General features: G+C 51.2%; 1 protein-coding gene across 43 annotated transcripts in view; it reads right to left on the bottom strand.

Moving 5' to 3' along the window:
- The window catches only part of PLEKHG3 (pleckstrin homology and RhoGEF domain containing G3), a 47,173-nt gene that overhangs the window by 9,709 nt on the left and 12,936 nt on the right, over positions 1-24,528 (bottom strand). For 18 of the 43 annotated variants that reach the window (XM_084969442.1, XM_084969462.1, XM_084969448.1 and 15 more), the window contains exons 2-12: positions 6,466-6,852; positions 4,821-4,918; positions 3,360-3,429; positions 3,059-3,105; positions 2,804-2,954; positions 2,581-2,712; positions 2,158-2,340; positions 1,852-1,944; positions 1,507-1,593; positions 1,228-1,261; positions 796-888 (exon numbers count right to left, since the gene is read on the bottom strand). In XM_084969442.1, coding sequence (XP_084825568.1) covers positions 796-888; positions 1,228-1,261; positions 1,507-1,593; positions 1,852-1,944; positions 2,158-2,340; positions 2,581-2,712; positions 2,804-2,954; positions 3,059-3,105; positions 3,360-3,429; positions 4,821-4,918; positions 6,466-6,813 — 1,336 coding nt within the window. In that variant the 5' untranslated portion in view covers positions 6,814-6,852. Of the gene's footprint in view, positions 1-795; positions 889-1,227; positions 1,262-1,506; positions 1,594-1,851; positions 1,945-2,157; positions 2,341-2,580; positions 2,713-2,803; positions 2,955-3,058; positions 3,106-3,359; positions 3,430-4,820; positions 4,919-6,465; positions 6,890-18,874; positions 19,273-23,346; positions 23,551-24,528 lie in introns of those variants that run through there. The other 25 variants (XM_005666313.4, XM_084969456.1, XM_084969437.1 and 22 more) reach the window with 7 other exon arrangements.

The following is a 24,528-nucleotide window of genomic DNA, read 5'->3' as shown; positions in this document are numbered from 1 at the left end:
CCCATGGGTCATGCCAACCAAACCCAACACACTGGGGATCCCAGCCAGGACACAGCTCCCATCACTCCTGAATCTTTTTCTCTAGGGCTCTCTGAGATGATTCTCACCCTGACTCCCACCTCGTGTGTGTTTGACAGGTGCCTGGCCGAGGCTAAATCTGTCCCTGGGCCTTGGACTGAAGGAGAAGGTAAAAACCAATGTAGAAAACACATACGCTAATCATCATGAGGCCCAAATAAAAGCAAGGTTTTTTCCTTCTCAGGAGACGATTCATTCCAGTGCCTTCAAGCAACAAGCCCAGTCAAGGAAGAAAAGCCAGGGGGGGGGGGGGAAAAAAGGAGAACTTTTCTGAGACCCAAAGTAAATATTTCCTGTCTGGATCTGGTGCCACTTGAAGTCTAACTCATTTTTCCCCACGTCCTGCCGCCTCTGCTCTGTTCCAGAACTGGGCTGGGGACCATCCATGATGTCTGAGCATTACTCTGGCTGACTCCCAGTATTTCCAGTGGGCAAGGAGGGAGGTTTTGATTGCAGGGAAACTAAGAAAGGGTGCCCAGAACGAGCATTGCCAGGGTCTTGGAAAAGGCAGGCTGTCCAGCCACGGTGGGCAGGAAGGGCCAGGGGTGCCTGGTGGAAGGTAGGCTGCTCCAGACACGCCCATCTGCCCTCCCTCGTGCCCTTGCCTGGGATTTCTGGAGAGGTGAGAGCCAGCCCCAGATGCTGCTGCAGAGGGTTCCCCACCTGGGTCAAGGGTCCTGAAAAGAAGCCTCTCTGCCCACAGAGCCCCTGCCTTACCAGACTGCCGGCGCCCCTGGTGCATATGGCCGGACACCTCATCCTGGGAGGCCTTCTTCAGGCGCTCTGGACTGTGGCGGTACCGATTGGGATCTGTACCCAAGAGAGACAATCAGACCTTTGGGATACCACTGGCCTTGGCGTGGACTCTGCCCGTGCCCGGCCACACCTCTGCTGCCCAGCCCAGCTCTAGGGGCCAGAACCTCCAGGGCTCCATCCTCTTTCATCTGAGAGCACCAGGCACAGAGAGTCCCACCCATAAGCAGCAATGAGCCCGTAGTCTTGCAGTGGACCCTGGGCCTTGATAAAAGGAGCCTCCCCATCCTCCTTGCTCCCCAGAATATAAGCATCAGGCAAAGCTTCCCCGGGATCCAGCCTGACTTAAGAGATGTGCCCCATTAGGGGCAAAGCAAGCAGAAAGGGTACACTTACAATAGGAATCCATTTCCAAGATGGCTTCTTTGGCCTGGAAGGGAAAGAGACCCACCTCATCACTACCTTGCTGCATGTTCTTTCTCCCCCGGCCCACAGACTCCCTCTGACTGCACCAGGACACCCGACACTGCTGCAGTGAGGTCTGTGGCATCCACTGAACCGGTCCCCACTAGGCAGTGGAGCCAATGTCCAGAGGGTGAGGCCCCAGTGTAGCTGCACAGCTGGCTCTGAGAGCTGGCCCCTCTCTGCACCCCCTTGGGAGCCCCGGGAGCTCACCTTCTGGGGGATGGTGGTGTGGTGGTTCTCCAGGATGAGCCTCTTGATGTGGTGAGTCCAGCTCCGCTTCTCCTCCACTGTCTTGGCCTGGAAGGACCCAAGGGAGAGGGAGCCGGGGGTCAGCATGCCTGAAGCCATTCAGTGTGGCTGGCTTCCGAACCCAGAGGGGCAGAGGTGGAAAGGGGGCCTGTGCTGGGGGCCATGGGAGGTGACCTGGTCCCCTCAGCCCCAGCCTGAGAGGTGCCCACAATGACCTCTGCCCTCCAGAGAGAGACCCTGGGGCCCACGGAGGTGAGTGGAGGGGCAGGTTCTATCCCGGCCCGCGCCCCTCCGTGCGCCCCTCACCTGGATGTTGTACTGCTGCTTGCTGTGCTTGTAGTGGGTGACGGTGAAGCACAGAGACTCTCTGGTGCTTTCGATCAGCATCAGGGAGGAGCACTGGGGCAGAGGGAGAGGGCGGTCAAGCATGGCGGAGGGGGAGCTGACCGGGACCCCAGCCCCTCAAAACCATCCAGGGAGGGAGGGAAAGTAATCTCAGAACAGGGAGGGGGGGAGCTGTGGCCACATCAACCCGGGGCCCAGTGAAGACGGCATGGAGTGAGGGGCCCGCCCGCTGGGAAGGGGGCAGAAGAGATGGTGTGGCCTGGTTACCGGGATGTGACCCTTGTAGACAAAGTGGTCACCCCTCTTCTTGGTGACGAGCAGGGCTTTGTCAAAGAGGAAGAAGGTCTTCTCGCTGCGCACACGGTGCACGCGGAACGTGCCCTCCAGGACAAGCTCCCCGTAAGTGGTCAGGTCTGGCCCCTTCCAGTTGATGAGTAGAGACTGAATCTCCTACAGCAGAGAAGCCCCAACCCCTGGGAGTCAGGCTGCTTGTAACTCTGCTGAGGTCCACACAGGGCCCCAGGAGCCACCACCGGCCTGTCCCCCAAGAGCTCCCCCGCAAAGAAGCCCATCCTCATGGACATGATCCCTCAGCTCACCCCAGCAGGGTGGCCGCATCCCCCCTGCAAGCCTTGCCCCACCGCTGCCCCACCCCTGTGCCTGTCGCTCCAGATTCCAGCCCCAGAGCACCTGGAGCCGGACGGCGTGCTCGTGCCTCCTCTTCATGTCGTTGATGTACCAGGCCACGCAGGTCATGGTGTCAATGGCATCCTCCACCACCTCAAAGCCATCCTCCTCCTCGTCAAAATGTTTGGCGATTTCCTGTGCGGGAGATGGGGGCTTAGGCAGGCCAGATGCAAGGGCCCCGTCTCTCCCCCAGCCTTCCAAGTACTCGGGAGGACCCTTGGGTTACCTGGAGGAGCAGGTGGTACTTGAGGATGCGCTGGACAGGCTTCAGGAGGTAGGAGCCCAAGGGCAGCGAGTGCTGCAGCAGCTCCTGCCGGTCCCGAAAGAACTTGGCCTGCTGCTTGTCCTGCATGCACTCCGTCAGGGCGGCCACGGAGCTGGGAGTAGGGGTACAGGGTGTCACCAGAAGGCCTGGATGGAGCGTGGGGTGCTCTGGACTCACCAAATGGCTCTGCCTCCCCTCTCCACCCTAATTACTCACTTGGGGTAGTTGTTGCAATACTGGGTATAGATATCAAACTCTTGGCTCTAAAGAAAGACCAAAACAGTGATTTCAAAGAGAGTCCCATTTGACAGCAAAACCTGAGTGTACCAAAAATGTGCACCTGTCCCTCTTTCCCGGAGCATCTGGAGACCCACTTCTGTATCCACCTGTCATGGATATGCTATCCACCCAGCAGGCCCTGGCTCCACTTCCCATCTAAGGCAGGGCACATGGCACGTCCCCTGGAGAGGAGTCCCCAGCAAGGCGCAATGGCAGGCAAGGACCCAGCCCTTCTTACCCTTTCCACAAAGCAGCTGGCCACAGCCACGGGGTCGCTATTGCAGCTGTCCAGGTCTCGGAGTAGCTGGCTGGGTGAGGGGAGAGTGGTCATCAGACCCTGGACTGCTCGCAGCCTCCACAGCCACCAGCACACCCCTGCCCCAACCTCTTGGCGCCCAGACACAGGCCAGCCCTGCGGTCAGCAAGTCCTGCCCAGGGCAGCAACCACAGAGAGTATCCAGCAGCACCCCAAAGATGGGGGCTAAAAAGGGCCACGTGTTCTGCAAGCAGGAGAGGGAGAAGGGACCCCAGTACCCACCTGGGGGAGGGGTCACAGCTCCTCTGCAGGCAGAAGGAGTCAAACACATAAAAGCAGATATTAAAGGGGGAAAGAGAAAGGAGGAGCTCACTAAGGGACCAAGTTTAGAAGGATGTGGGAATGGGGGGGAAGCCAGAAGTGCTTGCTAATACATGGGGGGGGGCACTAAAGGAAGCCCTAGAAATGGTGCTCCCCCTAACTCTTCCTCCTGTGCTCCTCCTTGCCCACCCCCCACCTTACCCTCCAACCTAAGTCTCACTTCCACCTGCCCTCCCAGACTTCAGCTTGCCCCACAGAAGTCCTGCCCATCTTAAGGGGCCTGCAGTAAGGTCCTATCAACACTGTCCCTCAAGCTCTGCTCCTCCCAACCAGTGTCCTTTCCCTGGAGAGTCTGGGGGCTCTGGCAGCACACTCATCATGTGTGATCTATTTTTTTTTTTTTTTTGTATTTTTAGGGCTGCCCCCTCGGTATATGGGGGTTCCCAGGCTAGGGGTCGAATCAGAGCTGTCGCTGCCAGCCTACACCACAGCAATGCCAGATCTGAACCACATCTGCAACCTACACCACAGCTCATGGCAACGCCAGATCCTTAACCCAGTGAGCGAGGCCAGGGATCGAACCCGCAACCTCATGGTTCCGAGTCGGATTCGTTTCCACTGCACCACAGCAGGAACTCCATGTGTGATCTTCGTGGAGCCCCTTGGCCCTGAAGCAGCCCCTCGCCAGGCCTTGCTCAGCCTGCCTCATCACGTCTTGCCTGGCTTGTGTGACCCTAAGGGGTTTAATCACCTCCAGGGAACCCAACTTCCACAGAATCAATGGGAAGGTGGAGAAGAAAAGAAGGGATCTACACATCAGGGAGCCAGATGAGAGGGACAAAAGTGCCTCAAAGGGACAGAGGGAAGAGCATCACGGGCAAGGGTTCAGCAGTCCCCTGAGGGGCACCGGCCCAGGCTAGATCCAACAGGTACATGGTCCCCAGTGATCGCCCCTGCAGGGAGCTACCGATACCGCTGTACAGGGATTGACCACCTTCCCCCACCCTCAGAGATCAGGCCCATGTGTCACTGCCTATAAGACCAGGGACATCCAGGGCTCCTCCCTGGGCCCTCAGACGGCCTCACAGGTGGCAGATGATATGTGTCAGCCCCACTCCATACCTGTTTAGCGCGTAGATGCTCTCTATATTACCAAAGAGGGCGCTGACTTGCTCTGGGTTCAGCAGCCCAGGCGTGTCAATGATCTTTAAGAGGTAGTCCTGTGTGGAGAGACACATCAGAGCCCAGCCCCCCAGGCACAATCCCGCGCCACCCCCTACACACACTCATCTTCCTTTTTGTACTGCATTGTACAGCTATGACAAAATCTCACAGACATCACCTACTGTACTGGGTTGACAATTTCCCCCTCAAAATTAATATGGACTTGGAACCTCAGAATGTGACCTTATTTAGGAATAAGAACTTGGAGTTCCCTTGCAGTACAGTGGGTTAAAGGGCTGGCCTGTCACTGCAGCTCAGGTTGCTGCTGTGGCATGGGGTTTGATCTCTGGCCTGGGAACTTCCGCATGCAACCAGCAAGGCCAAAAATATTAAAAAATAAAAATAGAAATAGGGTCTTTGCAGATGTAACTAGTTAAGAATCTCAAGATGAGGGCGTTCCCATTGTGGCTCAGTGGTTAGCGAATCTGACTAGGAACCATGAGGTTGCAGGTTCAGTCCCTGGCCTCGCTCAGTGGGTTAAGGATCCGGCGTTGCCATGAGCTGTGGTGTAGGTTGCAGAGGCGGCTCGGATCCCGTGTTGCTGTGGCTCTGGCATAGGCCGGTGGCTACAGCTCCAATTAGACCCCTAGCCCGGGAACCTCCATATGCCGCGGGTGCGGCCCTAGACAAAAAAAAATAAAAAAGAATCTCAAGATGATATCATACTGGATTTATCCAGTGACTGGTATCCTTTTAAGAGGACACAGGGAGACCCAGAAAAGATGGAGGCAAAGACAGGTGATCCATCTGCAGGCCAAGGAACACCAAGGATTGCCAGCAACCACAGAAGCTAGGAGAGCACCCTGGAATGTGCTCTCCCTCAGAGCTTCCAGAGGGAAACTTGATTTTTGACTTCTGGCCTCCTAAACCAGGACAGGATAAGCTTCTGCATCTTTGGTAGTTAGGCAGGTCTAAGAAATGAATACACCTTCCTGCAAAGCAGGCAGAGAGCTTCCTCAGTGGCGACCACAGTCCCCTCCTCCTGCCGGCTTCTGGATGTGAAACACTCAAGTGGCCCTGCAAGGTCCTGCATCGTCAATTTACACATAAGGACCCTGAGGTCGAGGGAGTTAGGCAGGTGCTCAAGACCCCAACAGGCAGGAAACAAGAGGGCAGGGAGTTGGGCGGGTGCTGGCGGAGGGGCATCCAGAGCCAGTTTCTTCACTGTGGTTCAGTTTCCACTAGGCACCATGGTCCCCCGCTCCCAGCCAAGGATGCCTACTTCCCACCATCTACAGGAAGTTCTGCTCGTTCAAGCCACTGATCAGACCCCAAGTCTAAAGGCAGGGTGAGCAGCCAGCGGCTTCCTAGGGCAGGAGCTCTGGGGTCTCCCCACTCCACCATGGGAAGCTGATCCTGGAGACAAACCTATCAGGGAGAACTTTCCTACCACGGATAAAAGGTTATGCAGCGGATAAAAGGTTATGCAGAAGAGCTGGGCCACCTGAAGCCAGAGGCCAGCCCCAGGCAAAGAGGAGACACTCGTCCCCTCGGTCATCTGCTCCCAATGTCAGCCCCGAAGCCCCGCGGAGGGGAGCCTCACCTCCACGATGCTGCGCAGGTCCTGCACATATGTGCGCTCAGTTTCCACGATTTCCCGCACCACTCGGCCCAGGTAGCTCAGCTTGTGCGCAGGCGCCACCGAGGCCCGGCTGTTGAATGGGGACAGGGAGCCCCTCATGTTCCGCCAGCTGCTGGAGTTGTTGTTGCTGTTGGGGTGACGGCGGGCGCGCGGGGAGCCCGCCCCGTTCTCGGCCGATGTTTCGGAGCCACTGGGCTCCTCCATGGCCCCGTGGCTGTCACGGGAGGAGCCCGATGAGGAGGTGGTGGAGGTCAGGCTCACGGGCCGCTCCTGGCTGCCATCCTGGCGGAGGGAAGTGGAGACGGGCATCCTGGCATCGCTGCCTGGCGGGGACGCTCCCGGGAGGTTCTGGGCGGGACAGACAAAGGGTCAAACCTAGGGAAAACTGAAAGTAAAAGGGTGGTGGCCAGAGGCTAGGGGAGAAGGGAATGGGGAGTTAATTGTTTAATAGGTACAGTTTCAGTTTTGCAAGATAATGAAAGTTCTGTGGATGGATGGTGATAGTGGATGCAGGACAATGTGAATGTACTTCATGCCAGTGCACACTTAAAAATGTTTAAAGCGTGGGATTCCCGCTGTGGTGCTAGGGGAACCGTGGCATCTTGGGAGCAGCTGGGACACAGGTTCGATCCCCAGCCGGGCACAGTGGGTTAAGGATCCGGCATTGCCTTCAGCTCAGATCTGATCCCTGGCCCTGGGAACTCCATATATCCCGGGGGAACAGCCCCCCCCCCAAAAAAAGTGCTGTATATTTTAAAAAAAAAAAAGTTAAAATTAAATTTTATGTATTATTTTACCACAATTTTTAAGAGCAACAACTCTGAATCTCAAGTCCCTTCTTTCAGACTATAGGAGCATCTACAGAGATGCCTAAGTTACATTCCTGCCTGCCTCCAACAGCTTTCCCAGGATGGAGGAATGGTGGGCCACACCTGGGGACAATAAAAGGCTCAGAAACCCAAGGCCCAGAAAAGCAAAGAGAGCATCTCTGCCTGAGCAGCAGTCAGGAGTGCCTTCTAATGGAATCCGAAGCCCAGCCCCTCCGCTCCTCCCAGAGTCTCAGTTGAAACCATCCACCCCAGAGTTGTGCTCCCAAGGATCCAGCAACCTGCTGGGTGTACATCTCGGAGCATGGGGCCTGCACAGAGCAACAGCTCCATCTACCATCAAAACGGTGGATGGATAATGGTGGTCATCAAAAAAGTACTTTCCGAGTGCCCACTTGTCAAGGATCTGGATCTTAACAATCTACATTCCAGAGAATGAGAGTCTGCCCAGGATTGCAAAATCACTTGGGCACCAGTGGCTTCACCATGGACCTGAAACCTTTTGGATATTAATGAGGAAGGAAGAGCAAATGGTATGAAGGCAGAGCCCACATTACCCCCACCCCCAGCACCTGGAGCAGGTCCCTGACTCACCCCGGCTCTCCGGACACAGGAAATTCCCCAGGGCTGAGCCACAGATGAGTCTCCTTACTAAGCTCCCCTGTGCACAGTTAAGCCAGGGCACCAGAGCAAGCAGGAAGCTGCTCCCAGGTGAGGCAAACACAGCCTCACCATCCTCAGGTGGACTTTATTCCCTTGAGCAGATAGATGGTGCGGCTCACAGGTTGGCCAGCTTGGAGCCACAAGTCAGGGGTGAGGGGGTGCGGGCTTCAGAAACATCAAGAAAATTCCACCCCCACCACAGAGCGCCAGGGCTCACCAACACCACTTTCCAAAACATTCGTCTGATGGCTATTTCCATCCGTCTCAGCCCCACGGACCCAAAGCCTTCCAACCTCAGTGCTCAGGCTCAGAAGCTACTGGACCACAGAACTGTAAGGAGAAGGATCTAGAATGTGCCATCATTCTGATAGCCTTGAATTTCCCTCTGGTGTTCTGTGCCCCTGCCTGTGCCAGCACCCCTGGGCTCTGGCTTTTGCAAATCTTCTCTCTGCCTAACCATTACTTCCTCCACACTTACCCCAGGCCATATGCCACCCCCCACCACCACCACCGTGTCATCTATACCAACCCTCAGGTCTCAGTTAGAAGCCACCCCCACAGACACATCCCCAGAAACTCAAACCTGGAGGGGGGGTGGCTTTTATGTACTTTTACAGCATAAGGGCAGGGTTACCCCTATGGTAGCACTCACTGTGTGAGACCCCCCCCCACCCCCCCGCCTTAGGCTGTAAGTGACTTAAGGGCAGGAGCCTTAAAGGTGATCTGGCATAAGGATAAGGATGGTAGACAAACCAGTATCACTACTGAGCTAAAGACGGGAGCATTGAGACCCGTTTGCCATCCACACTAGCCCAGCTTGGACCCGCCCAAGTACAGCACCGTCTCACTACGTGTCTCAGATGGGGAAAGCGGTCACCTCTGAGGCACTCTACGTGAGCCTCACACTTTGCAGGTGAGGACACCATTGGCAGCACTGCGGCCAGTCCTGTTTCTCCCTTCTTCCGGGTGCAATGAATGCGGAATTAACAAACAGGATCACCCTGGTGAAACTGAGCATCTCAGAGGAGAGCTGCTTGGGAAATGCAATGTTGCTGTTTTTTTTCTACCTCCTCAAAGAGCTTGTAGGATTAACCAGCTAGTCATTTCTACCCACCGTGTCATAGGGTCACTCCAGCACAAAGACCCAAACTCCGCCCCAGCCTTTAACCTCAGCCCTGTGGGACTCTGGTGTCCTTCAAACCACCCTCTCCACTCCTTCCCCCTCCCACCCACCCACCCCCACTCCTGTCTGTCCCAGCTGGAACAATGGGGCGGGATTTATGACCTAAGACCTTTCCCACATCAAACCTGGGGTCAGTCAGCCCCTATGGGGACGCTAAGCGGAAAAGGTTCAAGTCCCTAATGGATTTCACAGCTGGCCAGGTCACGACCTTAAAGTGAAAGATTAGTCACAGCCCCCTACCCCCACCCCACAATCACCCTCAGGGAGATTTAACCCTGAAGGGTACCTTCTGTGGGTCACTCTTTAGGGACCCCATTGCCATGGAGTGGTGACAGCAGCACATGTCAAGCCCAGGAACGAAACCATCCTTTTGGATTTTGTTTTTTGTCTTTTTGCCTTTTCTAGGGCTGCTCCTGCGGCATATGGAGGTTCCCAGGCTAAGGGTCCAATCGGAGCTGTAGCTGCTGGCCTACGCCAGAGCCACAGCAAGGTGGGATCCGAGCTGCATCTGCAACCTATACCACAGCTCACGGCAACAGCAGATCCTCAACCCACTGAGCAAGGCAGGGATCGATCCTGAAACCTCATGGTTCCTAGTCAAGTTCGTTAACCACTGAGCCATGACGGACACTCCTGAACCACTCTTTCTACTTGGAGAATTTTCTCTGACTGCACGTAGCCGTTTCCTCGCAAACCATGTTTTCAGAATAGCGCCCATGCCTAAATCCTCCTGGGGTTAAAAGTAAGCATGGCGGCTGACAGCTAAAATGTTCCAAGTGCTGCAGACATAACAAGACATTTTTATCTCATAACTCTGCGAGGTGGGAATTAAATTATCACCGTTTTACAGATGCAGAAACCGAGGCCACAGAAGTTGCAGAGCCTGGATTTGAACTCAGGTGCTCAGGCTTCAGTGTTACTGCTCTCGTGTCCCCGCTGGCTGTCGGCTACCTCCCTGATGGATTTCACCCCAGCTAGAACCAGGGGCAAAGGATTCGTCACAGCCCTGGATGCCACGGCTTGGCCTCAGCATGAGCTATGGGGGGCATATGAAGACGGAAAGGTCAGGGCTTTTACCAAGACATTTCGTTCATCCCTCAAAGGCTGATGGAGAGTGAAGATGCCTGAAGGCTATGTCCAGACCTCCTACTATGTGACCTTTGGCCATTTACCCCTTCCTTGGAAAAACATGGTAGAAATAAAGATTCCAGGTCAAAGGACGGCAGGTCATGGAGAAACGGGAAGACACACGAGGTACCGGGATTGGACTGTAATTCCCCAGATGATAAGAGCTGCCCTGCAGTGACCGTGAGACCTAGGAGCCCAAGGTGCTCTCGCTTTCTTTCCTCTGGGCAGGAGGACTTACTGGAAAAGCACAGAAAGCCAGAAAGAGGGATAAAGGGCACACGGGGCAGTGAGAGCAGCCAAGGCAGAGTCCAAGGGGGACTGTGAGCAGACACCATTAGATAGTGACGGAGAAGGGACATCACACCCAAGTGACAGCACTCTGGTCCTAAAAGCCCGATCCCAACTGTTACTGGGTACCATTCAGACTCCCCCAGCGAGGCGGAAGCATCCTTTCCTTCTTCTCCATGGAATACGATCCCACATTGTAAGATTCACCCCAAAGCCAACATGAGAACTCAGGTCTTCAAACTCACCTTGGAAGACAGTGTCTGGGGGAAGTGAGAGCCTAGAGGAGGAGGTGATGACAGCAGGCAGATCCTCCAGCCAGATGCCCACGCCCTCCCCATTCATTCCAGCACACCCAACACCAGTGCCCTTAAGTATCCCCCCAAAGTGACCTCTTCCATCTTTCAACATTCATCCATCACTGAATTAGGCTTCTCAAAAATTCTTTATTTCTCACACCTGGAAGTCCTCTTTGATAGGGTTCTGATGGGCCCAAGAAGCTGCTCAAACATGTACCTTTAAGGGTCCAGGCACAGGAGAGGAAAGGAGATCAGTTCCTTTCTTCTTTTTAAACTTTCTCTAAATTCCCTTTTTATTTTTAGGGCCGCAGGTGTGGCATATGGAAGTTCTCAGGCTAGAAGGCAAACTGGAGCTGCAGCTCCAGGCCTACACCACAGCCACAGCAAAACTGGATCCTTAACCCACTGAGTGAGGCCACGGATCAAACCCGCTATCCTCACCGACACCATGTTGGGTTCTTAACCTGCTAAGCCACGATGGAAACTTCTAAACTTTCTCTAACTTTAAACATAATCCACACCCTTTCTCCCCCTCACCTCTTCAGGTTATCGGCCCAATCTACCTCCCAGGGACCTTTCCTGGACATCCTCAGGCAGGGAGGCTGCAGCAAGCCCCTTGGATTCCCTGCACAGCTGACTGGGGCCAAGTCCCACATCCTTCTCCTCCCACTACGCCTCAGCACCATGCCCTCAGTCTGACCTGAACTCCTGCCTCCAACAGAATAAAAGTGACTACCCCAAACCCACCAGAACCCCCAGGTTCTATCCTCAGGCCTCTTGTCACTAAGGCAGTAGGATCCTGCTTCCCAATCCCGCCCTAACTACAGAAAGAACAGCCCCACAGGGGCACTCACCCTGGAAACTTCCGGAGAACCTCTGCTTTCTCTGGTCCTGGCAAGTCCCCAGGACTCACCAACATTCCCTTCCAGCCCTCCCTCCAGGGCCAGCGGGCTGAGAAGGCATGTGAAAGGGAGAAGGCTGTGTGGGCCAGCGCCCTGGAGACGCCCCAGAAAACAGTTTGGTTCAGAGGGGCTGGGTCCAGGTGCGGAGGCGGCTGCCGTCATCCTCTCACCTACCATCCTGGCCCCACACCCAAGAGGCGGAAGCCCGACTTGCCACACCCGCTCTGGAGGCAGGCAGGTGGGCAGGACGGAGCCAGGGGACTCCCCCAAGGCAACTGCTCCAAGATCCAGCGGAGGGAAGCAGAGGAACGTGCCAAGTACCCAAGGCCTTTGACCTTCCGCAGGACATCCCCCCAACTGCGCTGTCAGGATCCTCTCAGAGAGGGTACCAGAAGGAAGAAACAGAAAAGCTACAGCGTTTCCAGACAAATTGGGCAGGAGCAGTGCGAATTTCCACAGCTTCCCAAGCTCCCTAGTCCCATTGTGCTCTCCACACACACACCCCCACCCACCCAGCCTTCACCCCAGTGCAGCAGCACCCCCCCAGCCACCTGCTGTCCAATGCTGTCCCCACAGAAGCCAGGCTCTCCCAGGTCTGTTCCTATGGCTCCCTTGGCCAGCAGAGGGAGGGTATGGAGAGCTGAGTGAGGTCACACCAGCGGAGGACACCTGTCACCACACCCTAGAGGCTCTCCTGAGGATGGGGAGGATCCCTGAGAGGGTCAGGCTTTCTGCCCCACCCCTCCCTCCCCAGAGACACAGGGGCCCTAAGCACCCTAAGAGAGGACAAGGGGAGGCTCCCCAGGGACAGCCTTCAATGTGAGCAGTGTGACTGTTGCAGAGGCGGTACGAACGGTGTCACCAGGTTTTCTGGGCCATCCAAACCCAGGCCAGCTAGCTCAAATTTCTGTTCCCCCATGAATTCCTTTTCCCACCGCCCCAGAATAGCAGGGGACCACCAAATGTGGCTGAGTCAGCTGCTAGGAAGGAAACGCTATGGTTGCCAATGGTTCCTCCCACCTGAATTCTGGGAGGAAGTCTGGCCCTACAGACTGAAGTCCAGAAAACTCCCTCGGCCTGGCCTTGGAAAGCAAGGAAAGCCCCTGGCATCTCGTTTCAGTGGGAGGACCACTTTCGCACACCTCACCGTCCCCACCACCCCAACATTTGCTCATGTTGCTCCTCAAACCTGGAAGGTGTCCCTAAACAAATATGGTCAAATTATCTCCTTAGAAAGGCGGCCTCAGCCATTACCAGCCCATCCAACACACACGCTGTCGTAGACTAAATAATGCTTCTCCCCAAGAATAATCACATCCTAATCCCTGGATAGGAGGAATCTCAGCATGTTACCTTATATGGCAAAAGACTTTTTGCAGATGTGATCAAACAAAGAATCTTGAGATGAGGAGATGTAGACCCAAAGGCATCACAACGCACCTTATGAGTGGGACACATCAGGAATCAGAAGTTGACATGACAGCAAAAGCAGAGAGACAGGGAGTAAGAGAAGGGTAGGTGCTAGGCTGCTGGTTTTGCAACTGGAGGAAAGGGACCACAAGTCAAAGGATCTGGGCAACCTCGGGAAGCTGCAAAGGACAAGAAGACAAACTTTCCCCTGGAGTCTCCAGAAGGAATACAGTCCTGTGGGCCCAGATTGACATCTGACCTCCAGAACTGTAAGGTAATCAGTGTGTGCGGGTTTTAAGCTGCTAAGTGTGCAGAGTTTTGTTACAGCAGCTGGGGGACACTGATACACATTACTTCTTTGAACCCTAATGAGGATCACATAAAGCACTGGTCATCAGGGGTGCATACGTGCAAGCTTTTCTTACAGACTAGGTAGCAAAACCCAATTGAGTTGGGCCTTCTTTCACCCTCAGAAGGCAGTGCACACACTTACCGGGTGCTCAAATTCCTGTTGCTTTGGGCCTAGAGCACCTCACCACTCCCATAGTCAGGTGAAAGATAAACAGTGGTCAAAGTCAAGACCTGAGCCAGTTCCTCTTGGACGAATAAGTTTCCACATTAGTCACTGCCAGCAAATTTCCATTCCACCAAGAGGCACCCAGGAGTGGTGACTGCTCACTTACCCCAGCAGTCCCGTCCTACATGGGCCCCCAGACAAGGGACCAGACAGAGCAGGGGCATGGCTGCCCTGCTGTGCTCATAGTAAGAGACCAGCCACAAAAACTGGGAGGAAGGGAAGGTGGCCAATGGGCCACTTGGGAGTTTGGAGAAGGGACAACAATAAAATTGCCCGACAGATATCCCAGGAAAAGCAGTCCAGCAGGAGGTTTCACAAAAACAGGTACTGAAGGCAAATGAGAGCCATTACTGTTGATGAGAAATTGCTATCGCTCACAGCCAGAGTAGGTCACCTCGCTCCCAGCACAACTTGTCACTAAGCAGGAAAATGACACAATGTCCCCAGAAAATGGAGGATCTAAATAAAGACCATATGAGGAATCAGACACATCCAATGGTCCCAGAGGCCCCACCTCTCTCATCTCTAGGTCAAAAGGGTCACAGGACCACTCCCCCTTATCAATAAAACTCAGGGACCCCACCCTACAAAGGAGTCACCTAGTGCCCACTCGAGGAGCCGCTTGGTTTGAGGCCTCTAGGCTTGAACTACACCTTCAGGAGTTGCAGCCCTTACTACTGCATCAGGGCCAAAGGCACTGGAGAATCTCAGTGGGAAGCAAGGGGGAACACGTGCCCCTCAGGTCCCCCTGAGTTCTCAGAAGAAAAGGAATGAGCAGGTAGGTGTGTGCTTGGGAGTCCACGGAGCTGGGACTGAATGCGCTAAACAGACTCATAGGCTTTAGAGTCAGGCAGAAGAGGTTTGAACCACAGCTCCTCCACCTTTACGGGCTGTGTGTGGCCTTGGGCAAGTCACTTGACCTGACCAAGCTTCAAGTTCCTCACCTGTAACATGAACACAGCAATACCACCAACTTCACTGATCTCCAAGATTGAGATGATACAAGGAGAGCAATTTGTACCACATCTGACCCTCAGGAAACCCTCCATACATGGTAATGAGAATGAGGATGGATGAATTATTTGTTCCAAGAGCACCAGGACAAGAGACTTTTCTGATGTGTGCCTTAAAAAGTTGACCCATGGAATTCCCATTGTGGCTCGGCAGAAACAAATCCAACAAGTAACCGTGAGGTGGCAGGTTCAATCCCTGGCCTTGCTCAGTGGGTTAAGGATCCAGCGTTGCCGTGAGCTGTGGTGTAGGTCAAAGACACGGCTCGAATCCCACGTGGCTGTGGCTGTGGCATAGGCCTGCAGCTGTAGCTCCAATTCGACCCCTAGCCTGGGAACCTCCATATGCCATGGGTGAGGCCCTAAAAAGCAAAAAACAAACAAACAAACAAACACACACAAAAGTACCCACATCTCAAATTGAGAGAGATAGGTTAGATGTGGAAAATCAGAATGACATACCACTTCCCTCCCCACCTCACCCTCATCCCGCCAATCATCCATCATCTACAATCCCAACGTGGATTTGGACCATGATCTCATAAGGGCAAATAGAAAGCAATTCGGTTGGAAAGGAAACAGTCTGCTATCCATGCCCCACAGATCAAACCAGAATATGATGTATAAGTGAGTCAGAGTCCTTTGCCGTAGCAGGTAGGGTGCATTCCTCAGGGTTCCACGGGGATAGACAGCGTGTACGGCCAGAAACTGGAGAGAACCAGAGCCATGGGAGGCAACAGGCCTGAGCAGGTACAGAATTTAAGGTGATGTGAGGCAGCAAAAGCACAAAGAAGTGATGGATGGAAACCATCCTTGACACTGGTGCTTGGGTTTTAACGAAAAAACACAATCTAGGTGTTCCCTTGTGGTGCAGCAGGTTAAGGTACCGGTGTTGTCACTGCAGCAGCCTGTGTTGCTGCTGTGGCGCATATTCGATCCCTGACCCAGGAACTTCCAGGCACAGCCAAAAAAAAAAGGGAAAAGAAAAAACAAACAAAAACCAAAACAAAACCCCACACAAAATGTATACATGTATGTGTCGCTGGGTCACTTTGCTATACAGTAGAAAACTGACAGGACACTATAAACCAGCTATAATGGAAAAAATAAAAATCATTAAAAAAAAAAAAAAAAAAAAAAAACCACACAATCTAACTTCAGAGTGGACATAGGGGAGAGCCAAGACGTAAGACAAAGATGCAAAGGTCTGGGAAAAGCCCTGGTGTCTGCCCATTTTCAAGTTCACGGGGAATATAAGAGAGTGGGAAGCAGCAGAAGGTGTAGGAACAGCCCCAGGACCCCGGCTGGCACAGCTCAAAGCCAGCGCAAGCTCTGCTTCTGACCAGCTGGATGACAAGGTGCAGGACGATGAGCAAATCTGTACCGCAGGGTCTACCCTCTCATTTAGAGATAACACTACTGGCCCTTCCCAAGTCATGAGCTTCAGAATTCACTGGACAAGTAGATTCAAGCACCCACTTTGCACAAAGACACTGTGGCAGCCTTGTGGGTGATACAAAGATGAATCACACAGAGCCGGCTCCCAAGAGCTGATATTCTATCAGGAGACTCGAGACAAGTGCATCAATAACAAAAGGGAGCAGAGGGTGGTGTCGAAGCAGTAGGGGAGGTTCAGAGGGTTTGGGAATGCATTCAACACTTCAGAGCATGATGCTAAGCCCTGGGGATACTGAAAGGAATAAGACACCGTTCCTGTCTTTGAGGAAATGGATTCTAGAACGGAAAATAAGGACTTCCCATTGCGGCTCAGGGGGTCAAGAACCTGAATAGTATCCATGAGAGTGCAGGTTTGATCCCCAGCCTCAATTCAACCTCTGGCCCAGGAACTTCCATATGCCGCCAAGTGTGGCCCTGGAAAAGGGGAAAAAAATAAATTAAAAAAAAAAAAAAAAAAAGTAGGGAGTTCCCTTCATGGCTCAGTGGTTAATGAATCCGAGTAGGAACCATGAGGTTGCGGGTTTGATCCCTGGCCTCGCTCAGTGGGTTAAGGATCCAGCTCAGATCCCTCGTTGCTGTGGCCCCGGTGTAGGCCGGCGGCTACAGCTCCGATTAGACCCCTAGTCCTGGGACCCTCCATATGCTGCAGGTGTGACCCTAGAAAATGCAAAAAGTAGAGGGAAAAATAATCACATAAACACACTATCCACAACGCAGTACCTTGAGTGCTGGTATAGATGTACAAACAAAGAAAAGAAGGTGCTTTTGTCTTTTCTATCGCCCGACCTGCAGCATATGGAGGTTCCCAGGCTAGGGGTCGAATCGGAGCTATAGCCACCGGCCTACACCACAGCCACAGCAACTCAGGATCCGAGCCACATCTGCCATCCACACCACAGCTCATGGCAACGCCAGATCCTTAACCCAATGAGCGAGGCCAGGGATCGAACCTGCAACCTCATGGTTCCTAGTCAGATTCATTAACCACTGAGCCACGATGGGAGCTCCAGGAGGGTGCTTTTACAGAGAGCTTCAAGGAGAAAGAAGCCAGGAGCATGTGCTAGAAAAAAGAATGAGCCTATTCCCAACCCTTGTGAAGGGGGAAGAAACAAGGCCCCAAGTGTGGAGATGCGAAGCTACATATAAATGAAATGCTCCTAAAAGCAGAATGTCAGGTGGAGAAATTGAGCTACCAGGACGATCACGGGAAAGGAATTTCCAGCTGGGATTCCAGAACAGCAACTCCCAGCTGGGTGGGGAACCTGCCAGTGTACATCCCACCACCTAAGAGTTTTTCCTTCCCAAATTCTCACTTTCTCTCCCCAAGCAAATCAGAAGTAAGGGGCCAAGGATGGCTCCCCCAAATGTACTTTGATCTCTAGTTCCAAGCAAGAGCACCCAGGCCCAGGAAAGTATGTGAATACGAGCAGACCCCTTTTAGGACACGCTGCCATCAGTCACATGTCGCCCTCCCTCTGGCACAACAGCAAGAGGGCTCCAACCAAGACCCCACCCCCTCTTTGCCCTGGACATGACCTTGGGCCTGGCCACTGACCCAAAGAAGTTAGGAAAGTGTGGATTTTTCAAGGCAGAGCTTACACACTCACACAAGGTCAATTCTCAAAAGCAGCTGGTCCTTCAGAGAGCGGGGCCTCCCGCACTACCCCACCCTCAGGGATCCCTAGCTCACGAAGCCCAGGAGGGCCCCCTCCCTCCCACAGCACCTTCCCCCACCCCCCAGGTCCTCGCCTTTCCCTCTAAGGGGCCTCAGTCAGGGAGGCCCCGGAAACTCATCCAACCAGTTCCCAGGTGGGAGGAGAGCAGCTTTCTCCCTTCAGCTGAGTGGTTACACAGGCCAGACTCGGGGGGTGGGGGGCTGCCATCAAACTCCCAATTCTGGGGCGAGCAGGTACACAGGGCATGGAGTGGCATGGCCCAGGCAGCAGAGTTCTGCTCCTGGTAAAGCAAGGCCTGGACTCCGGGCTGAAAGTCAAGCCAGGGCAACGTAGGGTGATCTGCTCCCTGAAGCCCCCACACCTGCAGCCCAGAGCCCAGGGAGTGGTGGGCACTGCCCCTGCCTGGTGGCCTCCCTCCATCAGGAAAAAGACATGGTGAGGGGTGTTGGGGGAGAACTTCCTTTCACCTGCTCAGCCTGCCCTTCCTTGATTTTATCCAAAGTAACCACCCTCTGTGGATTCTGGGAAAAGGCAACTTCGGCAGAAGGGGAGATTAACTCTGCTTTCCCCCCTGTCTTCGGGGTGCCTCTGGGAACAAGCCCCTTCTCTAAGCATCCAACTCTAAACATTCAGAGATCAGAAGACCTGCTGCAGCCCCCTCGCAGAGCCACCTGCAGTCACCTCTAGGAGGAACTCAGGATTATCTCCCTCTTGCACAAACCCACTGGAAGAAGCCAGAGCAGGTTTTTTGTTTTTGTTTTTGTTTTTTAAAAAGAACTCTCCTACGCCTGTTCTCAGTTTCTGAAGCTCCAAGGGAGAAATGCACCTTTTGCCCCAAAGCCTGGGGCTGGCCAGCTTTCAGGGGAGAGTCTGGCAAAGCAAGGAGGCCTGGACTTGGGGTGGTCCCGGTCACAGTCACGCCCCACGCGGCCTGGCCCAGCTGGGTACCTACCGCTTTCCTCAAAAGGGCTCCCATCCGAGCACCGAGAGGGCCGCCTGGGGCCGGGGAGCCGCATCCTCCCCAAGCACCGGCAGCCCAGCGGTTAACAGGCCTGGGGCGAGCAGAGCGCTGCCACCAACAGCCTCGGGAATTAAAGCGCCCGCCGCCTCCTGCAAAACCTCTTCAATAAACGTCCTATTCAGAATCAGTTCCGCGTGTGGGTCATACTTTCTGCATTGCTTTCATTCCTGATTCCTGGAGGGCCCGTAACAAAGGAAATGGAGCTTCCCAGCCCAAAGGCACGTCCCCGCTGGGTGAGGGCCATCCAGCCACAGCCCGCAGGTGAGTGCTGTCAGCTGCAGAGGACCTGCAAATATCTCCAGCAATTAGAGTCGGGGGACCCTAACTGCAGGAAGTCAAATACTAAAGACGCTCAAACAAAGCCAGATCATTCACCAGCCCAACAATAACCCATTGATGCGGCTCCTCCCCCACCCCAGGCCCTCAAAGCTTGAGGATATTAATCCTTACAAACAGCCAGAGGCAGAGGGGAGCGGTGGTGGGCAGGGTTCGGTCCGGTACTGTTACCCCCCCCTTTTTACAGATCAGGAAACTGAGGCACAAGTGGCTCCCAAGATGATGGGCTGGAATAAAATCAACTAGCGTTGCATTAGGGTGTAGAAGCCATTGTGCTAATAAACACATTCTTGATGAAATCTCCTTACCACAACCGTATGAGGCAGAACCATTTACTTACGCATCCAGGGCTGTGCAGTGAGGGAAGCGGGAAAGCCAGGGGTGGCGGGATCTGTACTTCCGGGGCTTGACACCATTCCCTAACCCCCAACCTCACCATCCGTGGGGCCAAGAGATAGGGCCAAAGGCAGATGGAAAGGTACCATACCTAGTCTTCCTCATGAAACACCCATGAGCACTTTTTGCCTTTTTAAGTAACACTTTGCTCAGAACAAGGCGGAGGCCAAAATGGAGGTGGCTGGGAATTCATAATTCGCCCGTAGATGCCTCCAGAAGCCACTTATGGGATTATGATCCAGGGCCAGGACACAGGTCGCCTTCTCTACTGCAGGTTCATAGCAAGGGTGCTCATCTAGGCAGCTGGCTCAGTGGGAGGGCAAGCGTCCTAACCTGTTTCCTGTGAGTGCCGCCTTCTTAACTCACAGCCTCCTAAAGGAAAGGACCAGACCTCCGAAAGGTCAAGACCAGATCTCCCTGGGGTTTTGTGCCTTTTCTTCTCCCAGGGCTCCTGGCATGTAAATCCCTTCTGATTTTGGCAGCTGTGCAGTTCAGGAGGCCAGAAGGCTGAATCAGAGGATGGATAGTACTTTATGGACTCTTATAATGGGTGAAAAAGACATCTTCAGGGGAGGCCCAGAAGAAGGTTTGGGAATGGAGAGGCCAATTGTTCACCTCTTCTCAGCTGCCTGGTCAAACTCAGCCCAACGGAAAGGTGTAGCATCAGCACTGAGATGACTTCCCTCTGAAAACAGAACTACTCAAACGCATTCGTATTTATTGACAGTATAAACCACATGGTACGAGGGACATCGCAGTGAATAAGACAAATCCTTGCTATCATGGAGATTACATTCCACTACAGAAGAGGGCCACGAAAGATAGACAAGTAGCTAATATATTTCTGGACAGTGGTAAGTGTTATGAAAAAATAAAACAGAAAAGACAGTATGACTAGGGAAGTGGCGTGGAGACAAGGAGGCCTGGGAAGGTTTTGAAAAGGTGGCTCTTGGGCAGAGACCTGTATGACAAGAAGCAGCCAGACATGCAAAGTTTCTCCGCCAATCTTTTCCTCTACCCCACCCCAGCCTCCCACCCACATGTTTGATATGTCCTAGACCTCATCATCACAGTAAGTGCAGACTCCCAAAATATCTTGCTTTTAAGCATCTCATTCTTTGCAACCAATGAAAAGGAGCACAGTATAAAAATTATAAACCACATAATAAAATGAACCATGACAAGCAAGTCAGAAGATAGAACAAACTGGTATTCCAAAAGCTACAAATACAAGAAAAATCTGAAAATGACTTTGAAATATACTAAACGGAAATAAAATACAGTTGACCTTTGAACAACGCAGGGCTTAGGGGCACTGACCCCTACCCCCTCCATGCAGTAGAAAATCCATGTATAACTTTTGGCCCTTGGTATCCATGGTTCCTCATCTGCAGATCCAACAAGCTGCAGATTGCATACTACTGCAGTATATATTTACTGAAAAAAATCCACACAGAAATGGACCCACACAGTTCAAACACAGATTTTTTTCAAAGGTTAACTATGTACAATATTGACATTTCAAACCCAACAGGCATGCTAAATAGAAAATTAAATACAGCTAAAGAAAGAATTAGTAAAATGGAAAAAAAAAAAAAAAAAAAAAAAAACCTGAGGAAATCATCCTGAAGTTAATGCAAAGAGTAAGATAGAAAAGATGAACATTAATGAGACATAGAAGGGGGAAAAAAGAGAGACAGAGAGGTCCATGGAGTCCCATAGGAAGATAAAGAAAAGAATAGGGGCAAGGCAATTTTCAAAGATAGAATGTATATGAATTTTTCCAGAGCTGAACATAGACATTTGTCCTAAGATTGAAAGCACAATTAAGTTAAATTTAAAAAGTGCACATTTAGACACATGATACATAGCATAAATGCAGAACACTAAAGACAAAAAATATCTTGGAGTATAAGGAAGTATAAGGAGTATAAGGAAATACCATGAACAACTATATGCCAATGAATCAGATAACTTAGATGAAATTCCTAGACAAACTCCTAGAGTGGCATAAACCAGTGATGACTCAGAATGAAACAGAAAATCGGAAGAGACCTATTAACAAGTAAAGAGAGTGAATTAATAATTTTTAAACTTCCAATAAAGAAAAGCCCAGGACTAGATGATTCCACTGGTGAATTTACCAAACATTTAAAGAATTAATCCCAAACTGCTCCAAAAAATAGAAAAGCACACTTCCCAACTCATTCTATGAGGCCTAATATCAGGATCAGTTAAGACAGCAGAAGAAAAGAAAGCTACAAGCCAATATCCCTTATAAATATGGCTGTAAAAATCCTCAACAAAATACTAACAAACTAAATCCAGCAACATATAAAAAGGAGTATACACTATGACCATATGAATTTATTCCAGAAATATAAGATTGGGTGAATATTCAAAAATCAATTAATATAACTATAGATATTAATAAAGCACAAAGGCCACCTGATCACTTCAATAGACCCAGAAAAAAAAAGATTAACAAAATCTAACATCCTTCCATGATAAAAACGCCACATGAACTAGGAATAGAAGGGAACATCTCCAGCCTCATAAAGAACATCTACTAAAAAACCCACAGGTACTTCATCTTAACGGCAAAAGAAGGAATGCTTTCCCCCTAAGATTAGGAAGACAAGACTGTCCCCTCACAACACTTCTGTTCAACACTGTACTGGAGTTCTAACCAGAGAAATTAACCTAGAAAAAGAAATAAAAGGGAGTTCCCATTGTGGCTCAGAGGGTTAAGAATGTGACATAGTCTCTGTGAGGATGTGGGTTCAATCCTTGGCCTCCCTCAGTGGGTTAAGGATGTGGCATTGCTTCAACCCGTGGTGTGGATCACAGATGTGGTTTAGATTCATTGTTGCCATGGTTGTGGCATAAGCTGCAGCTACAGGTCCAATTCAACACACCTGGCCTGGGAACTTCCATATGTTGTAGGTGCAGCTGTAAAAAGAAAATAAAAGTCATCCAGATTGAAAAGAAGCAAAACTATCTCTATTCATAGATGACATGATCTTGTATATACAAAATCCTAAAAAATCCACTACCAAGATGATTGAAACTAATGCAAGAATCCAGTAAAAAACAGGATCTGCACACAAAAATCTGCTCTATTCCTATACAGTAGTCATGCACAATCCAAATATGAAATTAAGAAATAAAACAATTCCATTTATAATAGCAGCAAAAAGCATTAGAAATTTGGAATATATTTAACAAAAGGAGTAAAAGACTGGAAACTACAACACACTACTGAAAGAAACTAAAGAGCTGAATAAATAGGAGGACATCTTAGGTTCATGGATCAGACCACTTAATATCCTTTTTTTGGGGGTGGGGGGTGGCCACACCTGCGGCACGTGCAAGTTCCTGGACCAGGGACTGAACCCATGCTGCGGCAATGCCGTATCCTTAACCTGCTGCGCTACATGGGCACTTCCAGAACCCATGAACATTTTTTTTTTTTTTTTGGCTTTTTGCTATTTCTTCTTGCCGCTCCCACGGCATATGGAGGTTCCCAGGCTAGGGGTCGAATCAGAGCTGTAGCCACCGGCCTACGCCAGAGCCATAGCAACGCAGGATCCGAGCCATGTCTGCAACCTACACCACAGCTCACGGCAACGCCGGATCGTTAACCCACTGAGCAAGGGCAGGGATCGAACCTGCAACCTTGTGGTTCCTAGTCGGATTCGTTAACCACTGCGCCACGACGGGAACTCCAACATTCTTGAAGTTAGCAATATTCACTAAGTTGATCTATAGGCTCAATCCAATCTCTTTCAAAATTGTAGCTGGCATTTCTGTAGAAATTGACACGTCGAATGTAAAATTTATATGGGAAAGGGAGCCAGAATAGCTAAAACAACCTGGAAAAAGAACAAAGTTGGAAGACTCGCAGTTCCCGATTTCAAAACTGACTACAAAGCTATAGTTACCAATGTTGTACTGTAATGGCATAAAAATAAACATAGAGACTAATGCAATAACATTGAGGGTACACAAAGAAAACCTCCCATTTATGGTCAACTGATTTTCATTAAGGGTACCAAAACAATTCAATAAGAATAGTCTTTCCAACAACTGGTGCTAGGAGAACTATATATTCACATGCAGAAGGATGAACTTGGACATCTAGTTCACACCATACACAGAAATTAAGTCAAAATGGCTCACGGGGTAAATCTTTGTGAACTTGGGTGAGCAATGGTTTCTTAGATACAATACCAAAAATATAAGCAATAAAACAAAAAAATAAATTAGACTTCATCAAAATTTTAAATTTTTGTGTTTCAAAGGGCACTATCAAGAAAATGAAGAAACCAGACTAGATCATTTCACAATGTATACAAACATTGAATCATTATGTTGTGCACCTGTAACTAATATCAATTACACCTCAATATTTTTAATTTTTAAATTTTAATTTTAAAAAGAGAAAAGAAAGTGAAAAAACAAAGCACAGAATGGGAGAAAATATTTGTACATCTGATAATAGATTTGTATTCAGAATATGTAAAGAAGCCTTACAATTCAACAGTTAAAAAAAAAAAAAAAAGAGTTCCCTGGTAGCCTAGCAGTTAACGATCCAGTGCTGTCACTGCTATGGATCAGGTCACTGCTGTGGTGTGTCTGATCCCTGGCCTGGGAACTTCCACATGCCACTGGCACGGCCAAAAAAAAAAAAAAAAAAGAAAAACAAAACAAATAACCCAATTTTAAAATGGGCAAAATTTGAATAGATATTTCTCCAAAGATGACATACAAACAGCCAATAAGCATGAGAAAAAAATGCTCAACACTGTTAATCATTAGGGAAATGCCAATCAAAACCATTAAACCCACTT

The sequence above is a fragment of the Sus scrofa genome, chromosome 7 (assembly GCF_054392235.1).
Source record: "Sus scrofa isolate SSC_HxYL_T2T_F1_AM1 chromosome 7, Sscrofa_HxYL_maternal_Yorkshire_Landrace_v2.0, whole genome shotgun sequence".
NCBI lineage: Eukaryota > Metazoa > Chordata > Mammalia > Artiodactyla > Suidae > Sus > Sus scrofa.
Note: the sequence above shows the minus strand (reverse complement) of the source record. Positions and strands in the feature narration are given on the sequence as shown.